Source organism: Oncorhynchus mykiss, chromosome 24 (genome assembly GCF_057628025.1).
Source record: "Oncorhynchus mykiss isolate SJ-2025 chromosome 24, ASM5762802v1, whole genome shotgun sequence".
Taxonomy (NCBI): Eukaryota; Metazoa; Chordata; class Actinopteri; order Salmoniformes; family Salmonidae; genus Oncorhynchus; species Oncorhynchus mykiss.
In genome coordinates this window covers 41,246,882-41,268,669 of record NC_143045.1, presented here as the reverse complement: position 1 = coordinate 41,268,669, position 21,788 = coordinate 41,246,882, and the positions used below count along the sequence as shown (strand labels likewise).

The 21,788-nt window shown below is 45.4% G+C and overlaps 2 protein-coding genes across 4 annotated transcripts in view; one reads left to right on the top strand and one right to left on the bottom strand.

Annotated features, from left to right (window-relative positions):
- urb1 (URB1 ribosome biogenesis homolog) overlaps window positions 1-1,712 on the bottom strand; it is a 62,947-nt gene extending 61,235 nt beyond the window's left edge. For all 3 annotated transcript variants that reach the window (XM_090219177.1, XM_090219179.1, XM_090219178.1), the window contains exons 1-5: window positions 1,472-1,712; window positions 1,119-1,258; window positions 833-984; window positions 586-715; window positions 161-257 (exon numbers count right to left, since the gene is read on the bottom strand). In XM_090219177.1, coding sequence (XP_090075303.1) covers window positions 161-257; window positions 586-715; window positions 833-984; window positions 1,119-1,258; window positions 1,472-1,607 — 655 coding nt within the window. In that variant the 5' untranslated portion in view covers window positions 1,608-1,712. The remainder of the gene's footprint in view (window positions 1-160; window positions 258-585; window positions 716-832; window positions 985-1,118; window positions 1,259-1,471) is intronic.
- A 5,361-nt stretch (window positions 1,713-7,073) lies between these two features.
- Window positions 7,074-21,452, top strand: LOC110503261 (protein phosphatase 1D). Its single transcript, XM_036961762.2, has 6 exons — window positions 7,074-8,189; window positions 10,465-10,693; window positions 14,450-14,574; window positions 17,768-17,949; window positions 18,202-18,426; window positions 18,757-21,452. Exons 1-6 carry the CDS (start codon window positions 7,667-7,669, stop codon window positions 19,180-19,182), a joined length of 1,710 nt encoding a protein of 569 aa, XP_036817657.2. The 5' UTR covers window positions 7,074-7,666; the 3' UTR covers window positions 19,183-21,452.
- The last annotated feature ends 336 nt before the right edge of the window (window positions 21,453-21,788 follow it).

The following is a 21,788-nucleotide window of genomic DNA, read 5'->3' as shown; positions in this document are numbered from 1 at the left end:
GGACCCTCCTTCAGACAAGGGGGAGACAGGCCTATATTCCTACAGTAGAGATAGGACCCTCCTTCAGACAAGGGGAAGACAGGCCTATATTCTCAAGCTTATTTAATTTTTATTCTTATTTATTATTTTCTGTCATTTTGAGATGTAGTATAATCCTGACCTTTCATCTCCAGTAGTTGTCCAATAGTAACGTTGTCACCAGAGACAAGGAAGGAGAGGGCAAACTGGGTGTAAGCCATGCGGACATCAGGTCTACCCTAGAGAGAGATGAATGAGATCACAGAATACCAGTCATTAGAGATGCATCATTATAACCTCAATCCAAGCCCTGGTTGGCACATAGTTTTTGGGACATAGTTTTTCCTGATCAGCTCAAACGGTCAGGAGGATGACATATTGACACCAAAGAGAACTATAAACCAACCGTGGGTTTTCAACGACACCAAATAGAACTATAAACCCTCATACAGAGCGAGTGTCCCAAACGGCACCCTATTCCCTATGGGACTCTGGTCAAAAGTAGTGCACTATATAGGGAATAGGGTGCCATTTAGGATGGACACAGACACTGACCAGGTCTCTTACCATCTTATCCTTCCTCTTGGCCAAAGCAGACAGGCCTTTAGTGAAGTGGAAGTGGCTGAAGACTTCCCTGGCTGTGTCTGCTCCCTGGGATACCATGGCTGACAGGAAACTTAGGCAGTGACGGACAAACCTGGCCCAGAAGAGACGACAACACTATGTTAGAATGAGAGACGCGCGCGCGCACACTCACACACAAAAAAAAATCTGTATTTCGTTCAAACAAAAGTTGCTTCATGTTCCAACGTACCTGTGGTTTTCTGAGTGTAGGGATGTCTGTATGAGTTTCATATAGCTGGAAACAGCCTTCTTTACTATAGTGAATCCCACCATGCTGAAATGAGAGAGATCGCTGGCTGTACGCAGCAGAATCATCTCCAAACTCTGGAAAATCAACATCATCTGGACAGAGACAAGGACAATGTGATGTTTAACAGATTAGTACATGGTGTGTACATATATATATATATATATATATATATACTGATTTCAAGTGAACAGGAGACTGACAGAAGCTAATGCTGTACTCTACATACTTCACTCTCCATCTGCTTGTCTCCCTCCAGCAGTTTGAAGATCTCAGAACACTCCATGGAGATCTTGATGTAACCCTCAACAACGTCATACAGGTCAGGACATGGCAGCTTCTTTGCCGTCGTGATGAATGTATCCAAGCCTGCAGTGCAGAGAGAACAATTGTTGTTCAGTAATGACATATTCAATGACAATACAACTAGCGCCTTTGATAATTGACATACACTCTGCAACAAACAAAAAAATGTAAACAAAGAGTGAAATCCTATCACTGCAAAGTTGAGAACAATACGTTATAGCGCCGTTGTAGGTAGCTAGTAAGCTAACGGTAGGTAATAGCAACACGGCCACTCACCCTTCATTGCCTTGGTCGGCTCCTTCAACATGGCTTTAAAAACAGTCCCATTGAACTCTGCTGTCTCAGATACTTTTCCTTTCTTCGCATGCGTTTTGGACTCATCCACATCTTCACTCGACCGTTTCTTCCCCATCTTGTTTGAGAGGTAAACCGAAAAAGCGATCAAATAGTTTTAGCCACCGGTCTTGCTGGCTACACATGTGAGAACCTAAACAGAAATGTGTTCTTCTGTCAATGTGTCCGGGGGAGCTCCATTTCCATGTCACTTTGGTTCCGGGCTTCCGGGCTGCGCAATCAGTGAGAATTCTCCCTTCACGCTCACGCACAATATTCCTCAAATATAAACCATTCATTCAAAAAAAGAAATTAGACTGACAGTCTTGTTTCTTTTATTTCCTCTTCAAGGAGGGATCATTATTAGAATAACAGAATAATGGTTCAGGAATTGAGCCTGTCATTCCTACCTCATTCAGCTCATTGTAAAGAACGTACAGAAAACATGATAGCACTTTATCATTATTAATAAAGTATCGTATCTATCTGTAATGGATATCAAGTTTTGGTGCATTAAACAGATAATTGACATTCATGTCCATGGCTGATAGCCACTGTGTAGATTGTGGCACCAGAGCTGCAGTCTCCCCCCGTCCATCACTGTAGTCTTGCATTGCCATCCTTCCAAGTCTGGAAGGAAGCCAGGGAGCTGAGGCTCCCATCACAGGGCTGTTGGAACTGAAAGGCGAGGAGGAGGAGGAAGCCAGGGAGCTGAGGCTCCCATCACAGGGCTGTTGGAACTGAAAGGCGAGGAGGAGGAAGCCAGGGAGCTGAGGATCCCATCACTCGGCTGTTGGAACTGAAAGGCGAGTAGGAGGAGAAAGCCAGGGAGCTAAAGGCTCCCATCACAGGGCTGTTGGAACTGAAAGGCGAGGAGGAAGAAGCCATGGAGCTGAGGCTCCCATCACAGGGCTGTTGGAACTGAAAGGCGAGGAGGAGGAAGAAGCCATGGAGCTGAGGCTCCCATCACAGGGCTGTTGGAACTGAAAGGCGAGGAGGAGGAGGAAGCCATGGAGCTGAGGCTCCCATCACAGGGCTGTTGGAACTGAAAGGCGAGGAGGAGGAGGAAGCCATGGAGCTGAGGCTCCCATCACAGGGCTGTTGGAACTGAAAGGCGAGGAGGAAGAAGCCAGGGAGCTGAGGCTCCCATCACAGGGCTGTTGGAACTGAAAGGCGAGGAGGAGGAGGAAGCCAGGGAGCTAAAGGCTCCCATCACAGGGCTGTTGGAACTGAAAGGTGAGGAGGAGGAGGAAGCCAGGGAGCTAAAGGCTCCCATCACTGGGCTGTTGGAACTGAAAGGCGAGGAGGAGGAGGAAGCCAGGGAGCTGAGGCTCCCATCACAGGGCTGTTGGAACTGAAAGGCGAGGAGGAGGAAGCCAGGGAGCTGAGGATCCCATCACTCGGCTGTTGGAACCGAAAGGCGAGTAGAAGGAGAAAGCCAGGGAGCTGAGGATCCCATCACTCGGCTGTTGATCCATGTCCCATATGAACTTCAGAGTCACGTCCTTCATCCGCTCCTCATAGACCTGGTCAACAAGCCCATAGTCATGAAGCATCTCATAGTAATATTATTCATTATGATCTAAAAGTCACAACTGATCCTAGATCAGCACTGCTATAGAGATGCTGTGCGAATACAGGGTCAAGCCCATAGTCATGAAGCATCTCATAGTAATATTATTCATTATGATCTAAAAGTCACAACTGATCCTAGATTAGCACTGCTATAGAGACGCTGTGTGACTACAGGGTCAAGCCCATAGTCATGAAGCATCTCATAGTAGATGTGCTGATCTAGGATCAGCCCCTTTTTTGAGCATGTCCTCTGGTATGAACTCATAGTTGGCCTTGAGGTCGTGTTACATGTTTTACAACGTGTATTTTTTTTAACTGTCATGTTGAAGTCTGCTTCATTCAGGCCCCCCTCCAGGAAGTGGCTGCCTTCAGATCCTGAGAAAAAAACAAACAAAAAACATGTTCATTAAAGATGAAACCCCTGTATGAGGTTGCACTATTGGTTAGAGCCTGAAAGTCAGCATTTCACTGTTGTATTCGGGGCACGTGACAAATAAACTTTGATTTGATTTGGTGAAGGCCACTGGCCTGAGGTTGGGGGAGTGGTGAAGGCCACTACCCTGAGGTTGAGGGAGTGGTGAAGGATCACTACCCTGAGGTTGGGGGAGTGGTGAAGGACACTACCCTGAGGTTGGAGAAGTGGTGAAGGCCACTACCCTGAGGTTGGTGGAGTGGTGAAGGCCACTACCCTGAGGTTGGTGGAGTGGTGAAGACCACTACCCTGAGGTTGGTGGAGTGGTGAAGGACACTGCCCTCGACACATATGCAATCCCCTGTTTGTCTGGAATCAAATCCTATTCCCACAGCATTTCTACACACTATGTACTGTCACATTTCATGTCCCTCCTTGTTAATAAAAACTGGAAAATTAGGCAAGAGATTCGGGATAGGCAAGCCAGGCTGGTTGGATGTCTTTAGACATTGAGATGTCTTATATGAATGATGTCTTTAATCTACCATCCCCTGCCAACCAGTGGTCCAGAAAGTCCTCAAAGCTCTTTGGGGTCTGAAACATGACCCAGTCAATACACCAGCGATAGTAGGAAAATCACATTGTCCTTTGGGTTCCGCATGACATAGATGATCTGGGAAAAGAACAAGAGGAGGCATTTACTATAAATGTACAGCCCTGTGGGCCCTGGTCAGATGTAGCGCACTAGCCTATGGGCCCTGGTCAGATGTAGCGCACTAGCCTACGGGCCCTGGTCAGATGTAGCGCACTATCCTATGGGCCCTGGTCAGATGTAGCGCACTAGCCTATGGGCCCTGGTCAAATGTAGCGCACTAGCCTATGGGCCCTGGTCAGATGTAGCGCACTAGCCTATGGGCCCTGGTCAGATGTAGCGCACTAGCCTATGGGCCCTGGTCAGATGTAGCGCACTAGCCTATGGGCCCTGGTCAGATGTAGCGCATTAGCCTATGGGCCCTGGTCAGATGTAGTGCATTAGCCTATGGGCTAGTCAGGGAGTTCCCCCCCCCCCCCCCCATATACTCCAGCCATAAGCTACAGACAACAAACACAATTTAATTTGATCGATGGAAATTTAACTTCACAGAGATACCGTGATGCTTACATGACATATAAAACACAAGATAAAACAGTACATCATATAACATTATTACACCACTACATAGCTACAATACAACATGTATAACACCACCATACAACAATATTACAATGTACACTACCGTTTAAAGGTTTAGGGTCACTTAGAAATGTCCTTGTTTATGATAGAAAAGCACATTTTTGTCCATTAAAATAACATCAAATTGATCAGAAATACAGTGTAGATATTGTTGATGTTGTAAATGACTATTGTAGCTGGAAAAGGCAGATTTTTTAATGGAATATCTACATAGATGTATAGAGGCCCATTATCAGCAACCATCACTCCTGTGTTCCGATGGCACGTTGTGTTAGTTAATCCAGGTTTATCATTTTAAAAGGCTAATTGATCATTAGAAACCCCTTTTGCAATTATGCTAGCACAGCTGAAAACTGTTGTCCTGATTAAAAAAGCAATAAAACTGGCCTTTAGACTAGTTGAGTATCTGGAGCATCAGCATTTGTGGGTTCGATTACAGGCTCAAAATGACCAGAAACAAAGTACTTTCTTCTGAAACTTGTCAGTCAATTCTTGTTCTGAGAAATTAAGGCTATTCCATGCGAGAAATTGCCAAGAAACTGAAGATCTCGTACAACGCTGTGTACTACTCCCTTCACAGAACAGCGCAAACTGTCTCTAACCAGAATAGAAAGAGGAGTGGGAGGCCCCGGTGCACAACTGAGCAAGAGGACAAGTACATTAGTGTCTAATTTGAGAAACAGATGCCTCACAAGCCCTCAACTGGCAGCTTCATGAAAGCCTCATTAAATAGTACCCGCAAAACACCAGTCTCAACTTCAACAGTGAAGAGGCGACTCCGGGATGCTGGCCTTCTAGGCAGAGTTGCAAGGAAAAAGCCATATCTCAGACTGGCCATTAAAAAGAAAAGATTAAGATGGGCAAAAGAACACAGACACTGGATAGAGGAACAACCTGGTTTGTGCTTAGTGGAACAATCATTTGTTTTTCAACAGGACACTGACCCAAAACACAAGTTTGGACACACCTACTCATTCAAGGGATTATCTTTATTTTTGACTATTTTCTACATTGTAGAATAATAGTGAATACATCAAAACTACGAAATAACACATATGGAATCATGTAGTAACCAAAAATGTGTTAAACAAATCAAAACATATTTTAGATTTTAGATTGTTCAAAGTAAAGATTGTCCTGCGGAGATTGTCCTGTTCAAAAATAAATGATAGTCCCACTAAGCACAAACCAGATGGGATGGCGTATCGCTGCAGAATGCTGTGGTAGCCATGCTGGTTAAGTGTGCCTTGAATTCTAAATAAATCACTGACAGTGTCACCAGCAAAGCACCCCTACACCATCACACCTCCTCCTCCATGCTTCACGGTGGGAACCAGACATGCGGAGTTCATCCGTTCCCCTACTCTGCGTCTCACAAAGACACGGCGATTAGAACCAAAAATCTCAAATGTGGACTCATCAGACCAGAGGACAGATTTCCACCGGTCTAAAGTCCATTGGTCGTGTTTCTTGGCCCAAGCAAGTCTCTTCTTATTATCGGTGTCCTTTAGTAGTGGTTTCTTTGCAGCAATACAACCACGAAGGCCTGATTCACATAGTTTCCTCTGAACAGTTGATGTTGAGATGTGTCTGTTAATTGAACTCTTATTTGTGCTGTTGTCTGTGCCCAATAATGTTTGTACCATGTTTTGTGCTGCTGACATGTTGTGTTGCTACCATGTTGTTGTCATGTTGTGTTGCTGTCTTGCTGTGTTGTCATGTTGTGTTGCTACCATGCTGTGTTGTCATGTATTGCTACCATGCTGTGTTGTCATGTGTTGGTGCCTTGCTGTGTTGTCATGTGTTGCTGCCATGCTGTGTTGTCATGTGTTGCTGCCATGCTGTGTTGCTACCATGCTGTGTTGTCATGTGTTGCTGCCATGCTGTGTTGTCATGTGTTGCTGCCTTGCTGTGTTGTCATGTGTTGCTGCCATGCTGTGTTGTCATGTGTTGCTGCCATGCTGTGTTGTCATGTGTTGCTGCCATGCTGTGTTGTCATGTGTTGCTGCCATGCTGTGTTGTCATGTGTTGTTGCCTTGCTGTGTTGTCATGTGTTGCTGCCTTGCTATGTTGTCATGTGTTGGTGCCTTGCTGTGTTGGCATGTGTTGCTACCATGCTATGTTGTCATGTGTTGCTGCCTTGCTATGTTGTCATGTGTTGTTGTCTTAGGTCTCTCTTTATGTGGTGTTGTCTCTCTTGTCGTGATGTGTGTTTTGTCCTATATATATATATATATATATAATTACATGTTTTTAAATCCAAGCTCCGTCCCCGCAGGAGGCCTTTTGCCCTTTGGTAGGCCGTCATTGTAAATAATAATTTGTTCTTAACTGACTTGCCGAGTTATATAAAGGTTAAATAAAAATAAAAAATAAAACACTTTTTGAGGATGTGGGGACACATGCCAAATCTTTTTTTGACGTCTTCTCTATTATTCTACAGCGTAGAAAATAGTACAAAAATAAAATTAAAATAAAACCTGGAATGAGTAGGTGTATCCAAACTTTTGACTGGGACTGTATCTAGCTCAACTACCTCATACCCCTGCACGTGGACTTGGTACTGGTACTCCGTGTATATCGCCAAGTTATCCCTTCTCATTTTTCTCTCTGCATCGTTGGAAAGGGGGAAGGGCCCATAAGCAAGCGTGTCACCGTTAGTCACCCCGTTGTTTAGGAAGCATTTACACATCCAGTAGGTGGCGCACTGTAGTATTTGACATAATTTACCCCAGTAGATACAGCTCTGACGTCAGTGCGTTTATGGGCATGCATACAAGGATTGAAAATAAACAAAGACCGAAAGCGGCTGATTGATCATTAAGCTGCCATAAACATAACTTAAAATACTTTTAGGCAATTTTTTTTTAAAGCTACTACAAACACCCAGCATCTGAATCAAGACGTCCCTACGGCCATGGAAAACGCATTGTTGATGCGAGTGAGTGTTTTCTCCGACCAGGGAGGCAGGAAATACATGGAGGACGTTACCGAGGTTGTAGTGGAGCCCGAGTCGGGGGAAGACGAGCTGAACTCGTACGAACAAGATGAGACCAAAGGGGATAGCTCGACGGTCGACATTGTGCCTGAAAACGAGCAGCCTGATCGGACTGTACACAACGAGCCTCTATCTGCCTCCACTACAGCTGCATGGACACAAAATGTACAAAATGGGGACCAAAGTTGTGCTGCAGTTGCACTGGCAGTTTCGACAGTGGAGAGTACACCGGCGGAGAGCGATAACCGGCCCCAGCGCTCGGTGGCTTTCTTCGCGGTGTTTGATGGCCACGGAGGCCGAGAGGCAGCGCAGTTTGCACGGGACTATTTATGGGAATTCATCAAGAAACAGCGGGGCTTTTGGTCCAAGGATGACGAGGAAGTGTGTGCAGCTATTCGTAAAGGTTTCGTTGCCTGCCACCATGCCATGTGGAAAAAGCTGCGTAAGTTAGAATCACCCATGTGTCAAGCTAAATATGTATATTGGGATTTGTTTTCACATCTCATGCATTTAGCTACGAATGAAATGACCACCGCAGGCTCGATGTTGCTGAATGTGTGGTTTGGGTTCTCTGGCTTGACCATACAAATAAACCTACCACTGCTGGCCATCTGTCAGTAGTAGAGCAAAGAAAGAGGAATCATGGGATGTCTATCTCACCCCCCCAGCTTATCAGGTCACACGGACAGGCGGCTGTGCGGGGCTCTGTGAATGGGCTTTCTACATGGTTGTCTTCCTCCTCTGTTTGCCTTCGATAGGGATGACAATGGGTTTGGAAAGAGGTCGCGACGGTTTCTTGACATCGATGTTATACCAAATCATGTTTATTACTGTAGTAGGCAGGTCAGGCAGCATGTGACATCTGATAATGTTGGTTGTAAAAGAGATTTGTAAAAACCAATGCGTCCCCCATCCCCCTCTTATCCGTTTGATTAAGTAGTCTCTTGGCTTATCAGCTGTGAGGGCAGTTGTATTTTAGGGCAGTCGTCAGCGATCTGCTCTGGGTCTTTCAACTGCCCTGTCAAGTCACCAGTACCCAGTCTGCTCCACACCGGTGGTTTCCAAACTCTGGGGCACGCCACCACCACTCAGTCCAGCTTTCAACCGGTGGAGGCTCATCGGAAGTGGAAGGGGTCCTCAGTGAATTTCCTAAAAATACCAATAGTGAAACATTAAAGATACAACTATACTAAATATATTCACGTCACCAAATAATTGATTAAAAACACACTGTTTTGCAATGAAGGTCTACAGTAGCCTCAACAGCTCTCTGTAGGGTAGCACCATGGTGTAGCCGGAGGAATAGCTGGTTTCCGTCCTTCTCTGGGTACAGTGACTTCAATACAAAACCTAGGAGGCTCATGGCTTTCACCCCCTTCCAAATACTTACACAGTAATTATGACAACTTCCGGAGGATGTCCTCCATCCTATCGGAGCTCTTGCAGCATGAACTGACATGTTGTCCACCCAATCAAAGGATCAGAGAATGAATCTAGTGCTGAAAGCATAAACTATAGCTAGCGAGCGCTGCAGTGCATAACATGTTGCGAGTAGTTGACTCAAAAAGGGAGAAAGACAATAATTTAACAGTTTTTAAACAAATTAATTTCGCCAAAAATGAAGGATACGCGAGAGAGACATTTTGTTGCAGCTTGCTAATTTCGCCTACTCAAACACCCGGCTCAAACAGAGAGGGATGCCATGTTAGCTAGCTGGCTAAGGCTATCCAACAGAGATGGATGCTATGTTAGCTAACTGGCTATGGCTAACCAACAGAGAGGGATGCTATGTTAGCTAACTGGCTATGGCTATCCAACAGAGAGGGATGCTATGTTAGCTAGCTAGCTATGGCTATCCAACACTAAAACTCTCCCATGTCTGCTAATGTTTTTTATTTTTTTTTATAGCTTCGTTTGTAATGTTTGAGTCACTGAAATATCACACGAATAAAAAAACATTAGACATGGCAAAGTGTATAGAACTGAAAGAAAATTATTGTTAAAACTGCAATATTTTCTTTGCACCCCGTGTGACAAAACGTGTAGAATTGCAGGAAATTAGCTTTAAACCTTTAAACTTTTACCGTCTGCCACCCAGAGGGGGTGTGGACAGTTTGTGTCATGAATAATGCTTGTACCCATAGATATAGACAAGGTGGGGGCGCAGGATGTTCCCCAATGCTGGAACGGGGGCCCAATCACGTTCCCTATATCAGGGGCTGTCCAATCCCGTTCCCTAAATCAGGGGCTGTCCAATCCCGTTCCCTATATCAGGGGCTGTCCAATCCCGTTCCCTATATCAGGGGCTGCCCAATCCAGTTCCCTATATCAGGGGCTGCCCAATCCAGTTCCCTATATCAGGGGCTGCCCAATCCTGTTGGAGTTAAAACCAACAGAAGGGTATCTCTCCAGGAACAGGGTTAGAATTAAAACCTACAGGAGGGTAGCTCTCCAGGAACAGGGTTGGAGTTAAAACCTACAGAAGGGTAACTCCAGGAACAGGGTTGGAGTTAAAACCAACAGGACGGTATCTCTCCAGGAACAGGGTTGGAGTTAAAACCAACAGGAGGGTCGCTCTCCAGGAACAGGGGTTCCTTCCTAAATGTTGTTATATTCAGGGGCCATGTTATTGCAGGGAAGTAGGTTAGTCTGAAGGCTACTTTTAAGGCTGGGCAAGTTCCAATAGTTCAACATGTTCTCTCTCCCTCCCTCTGCAGCCGAATGGCCCAAAACTCTCACAGGGCTTCCCAGCACCTCAGGCACCACGGCCAGTGTCGTGGTCATCCGGGGGAACCGAATGTACGTGGCCCACGTAGGAGACTCTGCCATAGTGCTGGGGGTCCAGGATGACCTCACAGACCAGTTCATCAAGGCCGTGGAGGTTACACAGGACCACAAGCCTGAGCTGCCCAAGGAGAGGGAACGCATCGAAGGGCTGGGGGGCAGGTAAGGCTTACTGACACATACTACCCTATTAGGTTAGTTGTCTAGCCGGCCAACTCAACATTAATGTTTAGTCTGTCTGACAGACTAGCCTAACATATAATACTGTACTAGGGCTCCCAATAACCGTACCTTCCTCATGTGACTGTGCATACAAAACAACAGCCCCTATGACAAGAGAATGGGTTTGTGCCAAAAAGCATGTCTTCCTCTATCTCTCTCTCTCTTTTGCACAATAGCAACTTAAACTCTTGTCTGCTTTGGGTGACAACATGATCTATTCTAATGCAAACTCAGTCAGATGAAGCATTGTAGCATCTATGCCTGCTTGGTGGGAAACAACAGAAAAACTCCTAACTGACTGGGTGACTAGACTAGAGGGATGGACAGACTACTGTAGAACTGACTGGGTGACTAGACTAGAGGGATGGATAGACTACTGTAAAACTGACTGGGTGACTAGGCTAGAGGGATGGACAGACTACTGTAGAACTGACTGGGTGACTAGACTAGAGGGATGGACAGACTACTGTAGAACTGACTGGGTGACTAGACTAGAGGGATGGATAGACTACTGTAAAACTGACTGGGTGACTAGGCTAGAGGGATGGACAGACTACTGTAGAACTGACTGGGTGACTAGACTAGAGGGATGGATAGACTACTGTAAAACTGACTGGGTGACTAGACTAGAGGGATGGACAGACTACTGTAGAACTGACTGGGTGACTAGACTACTGTAGAACTGACTGGGTGACTAGACTAGAAGGATGGACAGACTACTGTAGAACTGACTGGGTGACTAGACTAGAGGGATGGACAGACTACTGTAGAACTGACAGGGTGACAAGACTAGAGGGATGGACAGACTACTGTAGAACTGACAGGGTGACTAGACTAGAGGGATGGACAGACTACTGTAGAACTGACTGGGTGACTAGACTAGAGGGATGGACAGACTACTGTAGAACTGACTGGGTGACTAGACTAGAGGGATGGATAGACTACTGTAAAACTGACTGGGTGACTAGACTAGAGGGATGGACAGACTACTGTAGAACTGACTGGGTGACTAGACTAGAGGGATGGACAGACTACTGTAGAACTGACTGGGTGACTAGACTAGAGGGATGGACAGACTACTGTAGAACTGACTGGGTGACTAGACTAGAGGGATGGACAGACTACTGTAGAACTGACTGGGTGACTAGACTAGAGGGATGGACAGACTACTGTAGAACTGACTGGGTGACTAGACTACTGTAGAACTGACTGGGTGACTAGAGGGATGGACAGACTACTGTAGAACTGACAGGGTGACTAGACTAGAGGGATGGACAGACTACTGTAGAACTGACTGGGTGACTAGGCTAGAGGGATGGACAGACTACTGTAGAACTGACTGGGTGACTAGACTAGAGGGATGGACAGACTACTGTAGAACTGACTGGGTGACTAGACTAGAGGGATGGACAGACTACTGTAGAACTGACTGGGTGACTAGACTAGAGGGATGGACAGACTACTGTAGAACTGACTGGGTGACTAGGCTAGAGGGATGGACAGACTACTGTAGAACTGACTGGGTGACTAGACTAGAGGGATGGACAGACTACTGTAGAACTGACTGGGTGACTAGACTAGAGGGATGGACAGACTACTGTAGAACTGACTGGGTGACTAGACTACTGTAGAACAGACTGGGTGACTAGAGGGATGGACAAACTACTGTAGAACTGACTGGGTGACTAGACTACTGTAGAACTGACTGGGTGACTAGACTACTGTAGAACTGACTGGGTGACTAGACTACTGTAGAACTGACTGGGTGACTAGACTACTGTAGAACTGACTGGGTGACTAGAGGGATGGACAGACTACTGTAGAACTGACTGGGTGACTAGACTACTGTAGAACTGGCTGGGTGACTAGACTACTGTAGAACTGACTGGGTGACTAGACTACTGTAGAACTGACTGGGTAACTAGACTACTGTAGAACTGACTGGGTAACTAGACTACTGTAGAACTGACTGGGTGACTAGAGGGATGGACAGACTACTGTAGAACTGACTGGGTGACTAGACTACTGTAGAACTGACTGGGTGACTAGACTACTGTAGAACTGACTGGGTGACTAGACTACTGTAGAACTGACTGGGTAACTAGACTACTGTAGAACTGACTGGGTAACTAGACTACTGTAGAACTGACTGGGTGACTAGACTAGAGGGCTGGACAGACGCCGGGTAAACTCACTACCGTAGAGCGATCTCCTTCAGATAAGGAACACATAGTGTGCGTCCCAAATGTCCCTGGTCATAACTAGTGCACTACGGAGAATGGGGGGGGGGGGGGGGGGGGTACTATTTGGGATGAAGCCAGTGATGCCCACAGAGAAAGTGAGCTTGGGGTGATTTTTTTTCCCCCCAGTGACTTTAAGACTCTTGCCAGACTAGTCATCAGCATCGCAGCAGTTTACTGACACTATGTTGTGCATACGTGTTATTAGATCAACCAGCCAATTGAAATAAAGGTTATCGAGCAAGTCATTTTGGAACAATTTTATGCTACTAAGTTACTCCCCATTCCCTTATCTAGAGCCTGGTCACAGGTAGTGAACTATAAATTAACTCCCTATTCCCTTATCTACAGCCTGGTCACAGGTAGTCAACTATAAATTAACTCCCTATTCCCTTATCTAGAGCCTGGTCACAGGTAGTCAACTATAAATTAACTCCCTATTCCCTTATCTAGAGCCTGGTCACAGGTAGTCAACTATAAATTAACTCCCTATTCCCTTATCTAGAGCCTGGTCACAGGTAGTCAACTATAAATTAACTCCCTATTCCTTATCTAGAGCCTGGTCACAGGTAGTGAACTATAAATGAACTCCCTATTCCTTATCTAGAGCCTGGTCACAGGTAGTCAACTATAAATTAACTCCCTATTCCTTATCTAGAGCCTGGTCACAGGTAGTCAACTATAAATTAACTCCCTATTCCTTATCTACAGCCTGGTCACAGGTAGTCAACTATAAATTAACTCCCTATTCCCTTATCTAGAGCCTGGTCACAGGTAGTCAACTATAAATTAACTCCCTATTCCCTTATCTAGAGCCTGGTCACAGGTAGTGAACTATAAAGGTAATGCCTTTTGTGACACTGACTGGCTAAATCATAACTACTTCACCACTACCTATGATAACTGTCCTGTCTGTCTCTCTCCTATCTCCAGTGTGATAACCGTCCTGTCTGTCTATCTTCCTCCTATCTCCAATGAGATAATTATCCTGTCTGTCTCTCTTCCTCCTATCTCCAGTGTGATAATTCTCCTGTCTGTCTCTCTTCCTCCTATCTCCAGTGTGATAATTCTCCTGTCTGTCTCTCTTCCTCCTATCTCCAGTGTGATAATTCTCCTGTCTGTCTCTCTTCCTCCTATCTCCAGTGTGATAATTCTCCTGTCTGTCTCTCTTCCTCCTATTTCCAGTGAGATAATTCTCCTATCTCCAGTGAGATAATTCTCCTGTCTGTCTCTCTTCCTCCTATCTCCAGTGAGATAATTCTCCTGTCTGTCTCTCTTCCTCCTATCTCCAGTGAGATAATTATCCTGACTGTCTCTCTTCCTCCTATCTCCAGTGAGATAATTCTCCTGTCTGTCTCTCTCTCCTATCTCCAGTGAGATAATTATCCTGTATGTCTCTCTCTCCTATCTCCAGTGATATAATTATCCTGTCTGTCTCTCTTCCTCCTATCTCCAGTGTGATAAAGAAGTCTGGTGTGAACAGGGTGGTGTGGAAGAGACCCAGGTTAACTCATAACGGCCCCGTCCGGAGGAGCACCGTCATCGACCAGATCCCTTTCCTGGCTGTTGCCAGAGCTCTGGGTATGTTGTTGTTGTCTTAAATCTCCACAGACATTTTTCTGGAAATAGTTTGATTATTTTGTTAATGTTTCTCCCTGTTACCTGAAACCTTCATTATTTTGGAGTTGTCCCTCTGGCCAGTTCAGTCCGAACAGATTCACCAAATCATGGACATTTAGTTGCACTTGAACAGGAGTTGCCTCACTCAGAGGCACGTGGTGCTAGGCAAATCCAGTATTTCTACCTGCACATCCTCATCTGCACATCTATCACTCCAGTGTAAATCTGCTAAATTGTAATTACTTCGCCACTAATGGCCTATTTATTGCCTTATTTTCTTACTTCATTTGCATACACTGTATACACCTTACCTTCTTACTTCATTTGCGTACACTGTATACAGATTTTATTATTGTGTTATTTGACTATATGTTTGTTTATGTGTAACTCTGTGTTGTTGTTTGTATGTTTTGTTTCTTCCATGTGTAACTCTGTATTGTTGTTTGTATGTTTGTTTATTCCATGTGTAACTCTGTGTTGTTGTTTGTATGTTTGTTTATTCCATGTGTAACTCTGTGTTGTTGTTTGTATGTTTTGTTTATTCCATGTGTAACTCTGTGTTGTTGTTTGTATGTTTGTTTTACTCCATGTGTAACTCTGTGTTGTTGTTTGTATGTTTGTTTATTCCATGTGTAACTCTGTGTTGTTGTTTGTATGTTTGTTTTACTCCATGTGTAACTCTGTGTTGTTGTTTTTGTCACACTGCTTTGCTTTATCTTGGCCAGGTCTCAGTTGTAAATGAGAACTTGTTCTCAACTAGCCTACCTGGTTAAATAAAGGTGAAATAATACCCCAAAAAATGTACGCTATGGCGCTCTGAGGCGGCTGATGTTGGTGGGATTTGGAGGATGATGAAGGCAACAGGGGAAAGAGCCTCAGATCCACAAAGTCCCTTCCACCAGGTGGCTGATGAGATATGTTGGCACGACTGCCATATTGCATCTCCATCCCAAAGCCCTTGCTTGGAAGTGTACTTCACCAGACTGCCAAGAACCTTGTCCTCATCCAGGTCAAGGTGGTGAGACACGGTAGTGGTGACACCATAGGCCTTGTTGATCTCTGCACCAGGCAGGATGCTCTTGTCAGCATACTTGTGGTCCATGGAGAATAAGAGCACCTCCTCCCAGCTGCTACCTCAACTGGAGTCATCTGTGTCATTGTGTTGTGTGACAAAACTACATTTTAGAGCGGCCTTTTATTGTCCCCTGCACAAGGTGCACCTGGGGAATTATCAAGATGTTTAATCAGCTTCTTGATATGCCACACCTGTCAGGTGGCTGGATTATCTAGGCAAAGGAGAAATGTTCACTAACAGGGATGTAAACTAAATGTGTGCACAACATTTGAGAGAAATAAGGTTTCTTGTCCATATGGAACATTTCTGGGATCTTTTATTTCATGAAACAACTGCGTTCTATATTTTTGTTCAGTATGGATTTAAACTTCTTTTTTTTTTTCTCTCTAAATACATTTTTGGACGTTTCTTGTTTTTAGAAAAGCAGGTTTGTTTTCTTTGCCAACGTTTTTCCGGAGTTTTCCTCATCTCTCTGCACATTCCTAAAGAACACCTAGTTTGTCTCCAGTTCCTAGATTTTCTTTACACTGTAAAAATCTAACATCTTAACACTCTGGTTGGGGAGCAAAGTGAAGCACTGCACTACACTTGACATAAATTCCCTTGTTTCTCAGAGTCGGTTTCACAGGTATGCTTCTTTCTATAGGGGGAGGCTCACTGTTTTCCATAGGGGGAGGCTCTCTGTTTTCCATAGGGGGAGGCTCTCTGTTTTCCATAGGGGGACGCTCACTGTTTTCCATAGGGGGATGCTCACTGTTTTCCATAGAGGGACGCTCACTGTTTTCCATAGGGGGAGGCTCTCTGTTTTCCATAGAGGGAGGCTCACTGTTTTCCATAGGGGGAGGCTCACTGTTTTCCATAGGGGGAGGCTCACTGTTTTCCATAGGGGGAGGCTCACTGTTTTCCATAGAGGGACGCTCACTGTTTTCCATAGGGGGAGGCTCTCTGTTTTCCATAGAGGGAGGCTCACTGTTTTCCATAGGGGGAGGCTCACTGTTTTCCATAGGGGGAGGCTCACTGTTTTCCATAGGGGGAGGCTCACTGTTTTCCATAGGGGGAGGCTCACTGTTTTCCATAGGGGGAGGCTCACTGTTTTCCATGGGGGGAGGCTCACTGTTTTCCATGGGGGGAGGCTCACTGTTTTCCATGGGGGGAGGCTCACTGTTTTCCATAGGGGGAGGCTCTCTGTTTTCCATAGGGGGATGTTCTCTGTTTTCCATAGGGGGAGGCTCACTGTTTTTCATAGGGGGAGGCTCTCTGTTTTCCATAGGGGGATGCTCACTGTTTTCCATAGGGGGAGGCTCACTGTTTTCCATAGGGGGAGGCTCACTGTTTCCCATAGGGGGATGCTCACTGTTTTCCATAGGGGGAGGCTCACTGTTTTCCATAGGGGGAGGCTCACTGTTTTCCATAGGGGGAGGCTCACTGTTTTCCATAGGGGGATGCTCTCTGTTTTCCATAGGGGGAGGCTCACTGTTTTCCATAGGGGGAGGCTCACTGTTTTCCATAGGGGGAGGCTCTCTGTTTTCCATAGGGGGATGCTCTCTGTTTTCCATAGGGGGATGCTCTCTGTTTTCCATAGGGGGAGGCTCACTGTTTTCCATAGGGGGAGGCTCACTGTTTTCCATAGGGGGAGGCTCACTGTTTTCCATAGGGGGAGGCTCACTGTTTTCCATAGGGGGATGCTCTCTGTTTTCCATAGGGGGAGGCTCACTGTTTTACATAGGGGGATGCTCTCTGTTTTCCATAGGGGGATGCTCACTGTTTTCCATAGGGGGATGCTCTCTGTTTTCCATAGGGGGAGGCTCACTGTTTTCCATAGGGGGGATGCTCACTGTTTTCCATAGGGGGGAGGCTCACTGTTCACTGTTTTGCTCTTCCCAGACATAAAGAGCCCATATATAACTATGTTTGGGAACAGCAAGACCGGCAACGAGGCATTTCATCTTCTTTTTGCCCAGTTACTGTAAATTACTGTGGAAATGTGTAAAACCCCCTCTACTTCTCCTTTCCCTTTGCTATCCAGTGTTTCCTTGTGAGACGAGGATCATTTTATTTAAATATATTCTGCCCCTATAGGGGACCTGTGGAGCTATGACTTCTACAGCGGAGAGTTTGTCGTGTCCCCGGAGCCAGACACCTGTGTTCTGACCCTTGACCCCCATAAACACCGTTACATCATCCTGGGCAGTGACGGGCTGTGGAACATGGTGCCCCCCCAGGACGCCGTCTCCATGTGCCAGGACAACGATGAGGCCATGGTGAGTCGTGGTGCTAAACGTCAGTGTGCTGTTCAGTAGGTCAAAACATTTTGCAACGGGGTTTAGGTATCACTCTGTTTTGAAACGTTTTTACCTGCTGAACACGGACTAAGGCTTTTCAAACTGGGACACTGAGGCTTGTGTGTGCAGCCTGGTCTCATTAATGTATTTATTGTATGACCCACATGATCATACATTTTTATTTTTAAATCACACAACTACTGTAAACAAACCTCCCTCCCTCTCTCCTAGGCGCCGTGCGGGGTGTCCAGCGCTCGCCAGCTGGTGAGCCACGCCCTCCTGCGGTGGCGCCAGAGGATGCTGCGTGCGGACAACACGTCGGCCATCGTCATCGCCCTGCAGGAGCTGGGTGTCCCTCAGGAACCTCTCCACCACGAGGAGGTGCTGCTGAACCTGGCCGAGGGACAACACTGTGGCCCCGCATCAGACTCCCACTCCAACACACCACTCGTCAAGGTACAGAGCAGAGGGACTTGTAAGGTTGTGTGTCCAAAAATGGCACTCTATTCTCTATGTAGTGCACTGTGGAAAAATAGGGTGCTATTTGGGGTAAATCATAATTACTACTTCATTAGTACTGTCTGAAATACCTCTGTCCCCCTCTCTCTCTCCCTCCCTCTGCCCCCCTCTCTCTCTCCCTCCCTCTGCCTCCCTCTCTCTCTCCCTCCCTCTGCCTCTCTCTCTTTCTGTCTTTCTGTTTTTCTGTCTCTCCCTCTGTTTCTCTCTGCCCCCCTCTGTCTTTCTCTCTTTCTGTTTTTCTCTCTGTCTCTCTCTGTCTCTCTCTAGGTTCCAGACATGGACATGTCGTCTGCTGTGTGTGAGCTCCTTCCGACCCTGGAGCGTGGACACGGCCTATCAGGGAGCAGCCTGTACGTCCTGGCCCAATCAGATCCCTTTGACCCGGCCCTCTCAGACTCTGACGACTCCCGCACCGGTTTCTCCCTGACGACAGACAGCCCCGGCCCGGGGGAGGAGCTTAGTGACGTCACCGCCAGGACGCCCGGCGGCAAACGGACTCTAGATGATGACACGTCACCCAACCCAGTCCCGTCCGCCAAGAGGAACCGGAGGAGGAATGGCGAGGGAACGTTGGCGGGGCCGAAAGGCGGTGGAGGAAAGGACCAGAAACAGTCTCTGACTCCGCCCCCTACCAACGGTTCCCCCACGCTCTTCCAGCAGCAACACGGCAAGGCCACCGTGTGTGTGTGCTGAGAGACACACACACACTATAGACGGACTAACAGGGACACAAGACAGACAATAACATTCTGCCTTTTCCCACAACCTTTTACAAACGACTCTGACTGACTGAGAGACCAGAGTCCCTTTCAGGGTCGTTATTCCTCTGTTTGGTGACACCTACTAGTCATATTGATGGATTACATATTGGTATTGTGTTCTGCACTTGTCCTCTGTTATCTTTCATCTTACTCTGTTCTCTGGGATGATGGAGAATAATGATTTTAAGTGGTGGTCTGTCATGTAAATCATTTTTAAACCCCCGTAAGTAACTCTGTGATGCAAAGAAAAGGTTAACATTTTCAAAACGGCTCTTGTAAACACATACAACGTTTTCCCAAATTAGCCACAACATTTGGGGTCGACAGGCATTTATAAAAAAAAAAATTACAAGTTTGGAATACTGCCCCTCCCCCAGGGCGTGGCTGTCTGGGTGATGGTTAACGTGTGAACGTACACAACGTCACAAGATATCTCGCACTCATTATGTCGTGACTAAATCTTTATTTATTTTGAGGTTTGGTGCTGTTTTGGGGACAGAAAAATCACCCAAAGTATGAATTTATCCAATCTGTAAATATTCTGCAAATCTTGACATGGGTTCATTAATAAAATACACGTATTACTTACTTTTAGGTAAAGCAATATATTTTTTTATACATTATACACTATTGTAGAAGCTATAGACGAGGATAGCCTACCATTTTTAGATTTTCAAATCAATATATTCCCACCATTTCCTAAATTCACTTCGTCTTGATATTCATCATAATCTTGATATTCCCTCATCATTCAATCCTCCTATCCTTCCTTTATGGTTTACTAGGCCCATCCTGGTTTTAAATTGGATTTAAAATGTTGATTTTCCTTCTATTGTGTATTCTGTTATTTCTTCACATATTGTAATGAGATCATCCCAAACTGAAAGGTGCTGTTACAGTTTAAACCAGTGAACTAATTCACCTATAATAAACGTAATTAGTTTGACAAGGTGAACCTTATGATATAGTCAAGTCAGGATGTTGCTGTTCCCACTGTCAGATGAGCTCACATGATGACACCTTGTGGTCATTACATGTAACTGCAACACTTAGCCTATTTATTTTATTTTCCTTTTTACTGAACCCCCCCAACAACAATATCTACAGACAATGAACTGTTGGCTATTTAAATGCTCCAGTTTAGTCTATGGGTTCTGTTGTCTGCAGTGGTCTTTGAGAAAATGGTTGTGGTAAACTAGCTAGTTGTCAATATACATTTGTTTGTTTTTTAGTTTTTAGAATACTGGGGGGGGGGGGGGGGGGGGGTCTTAACTTTTATTTGCTTCTCAAGTTGATTGACTTGAACTAGGATTGCTAGATATATACGCGACTCGTTGACATCTTTTAAGTGATTATCAATGTTTCATTTAAAAAGCAGTCAGATGCTTCATCTTAATTTACCTACATGGATATGACTCGTGTTTTTTATTTTACCTTTATTTAACGAGGCAAGTCAGTTAAGAACACGTTCTTATTTACAATGACGGCCTAGGAACAGTGGGTTAACTGCCTGTTCAGGGGCAGAACGACAGATTTGTACCTTGTCAGCTCGGGGGTTTGAACTTGCAACCTTTCGGTTACTAGTCCAACGCTCTAACCACTAGGCTACCCTGCAGCCTCTACACTCTAACCACTAGGCTACCTGCCTCTAACCACTAGGCTACCCTGCCACCCCGGCAGCATTGTTTTATTATTTGACCTGTAGTCCTCACATCGCTGTTGCTGTGGTTACGGGGCATCAGACTTTTGACAGTACTAGTGTTTTTAACAAAGGTCTACCGACTGCCACATTTGCTTCATGACAAGCTCTCGTTAAATTATTAATCATTTTCTGTATGTAGTTTTAGTTTTTCTAGACCAAAGTGCCATTTTAACTGGACAATTTTAATTTTTTTCCTAGTAGGCCTGTATTTGTGTTAGTGTTTTTTACTATTTTGTTGGATTGAACATTTTAAATGTTTTTAGGTGAAGAGATACTGGTGTGTCATTCTGCCAGAACATATTTTCTGTTACTTTGTTTGTGATGGTCTTGTGCATAATGTTTTTAGGAATAGTATTGGTTGCGTCCCAAATGTAACTTTATTCCAGAAGTAGTGCACTACTTAGCTACACACACATACTCCATAATGACAAAGCTAAAAACAGGTTTTTAGACATTTTTGCTAATTTATTAAAAAATAAAAAACTGAATTATCACATTTACATAAGTATTCAGACCCTTTACTCAGTACTTTGTTGAAGCATCTTTGTCAGCGATTACAACCTCCAGTCTTCTTGGGGTATGACGTTACAAGCTTGGCACACCTGTATTTGGGGAGTTTCTCCCATTCTTCTCTGCAGATCCTCTCAGGTTGGATGGGGAGCGTCGCTGCACAGCTATTTTCAGGTCTCTTCAGAGATGTTAGATCGGTTTCAAGTCCGGGCTCTGGCTGGGCCACTTGAGGGCTCTGGCTGGGCCACCAAACTTCCTCCATTTAAGAATGATGGAGGCCACTGTATTGTTGCGGACCTTAAATGCTGCAGAAATGTTTTGGTACC

Bases quoted from the DNA above. Each gene is read 5' to 3' on its own strand.
- LOC110503261 (XM_036961762.2), top strand. From the start codon at position 7,667: ATGGAAAACGCATTGTTGATGCGAGTGAGTGTTTTCTCCGACCAGGGA. The intron at 14,575-17,767 runs GTATGTTGTTGT...CTGCCCCTATAG, and splicing joins GGCTGTTGCCAGAGCTCTGG to GGGACCTGTGGAGCTATGAC. The intron at 18,427-18,756 runs GTACAGAGCAGA...GTCTCTCTCTAG, and splicing joins CCAACACACCACTCGTCAAG to GTTCCAGACATGGACATGTC.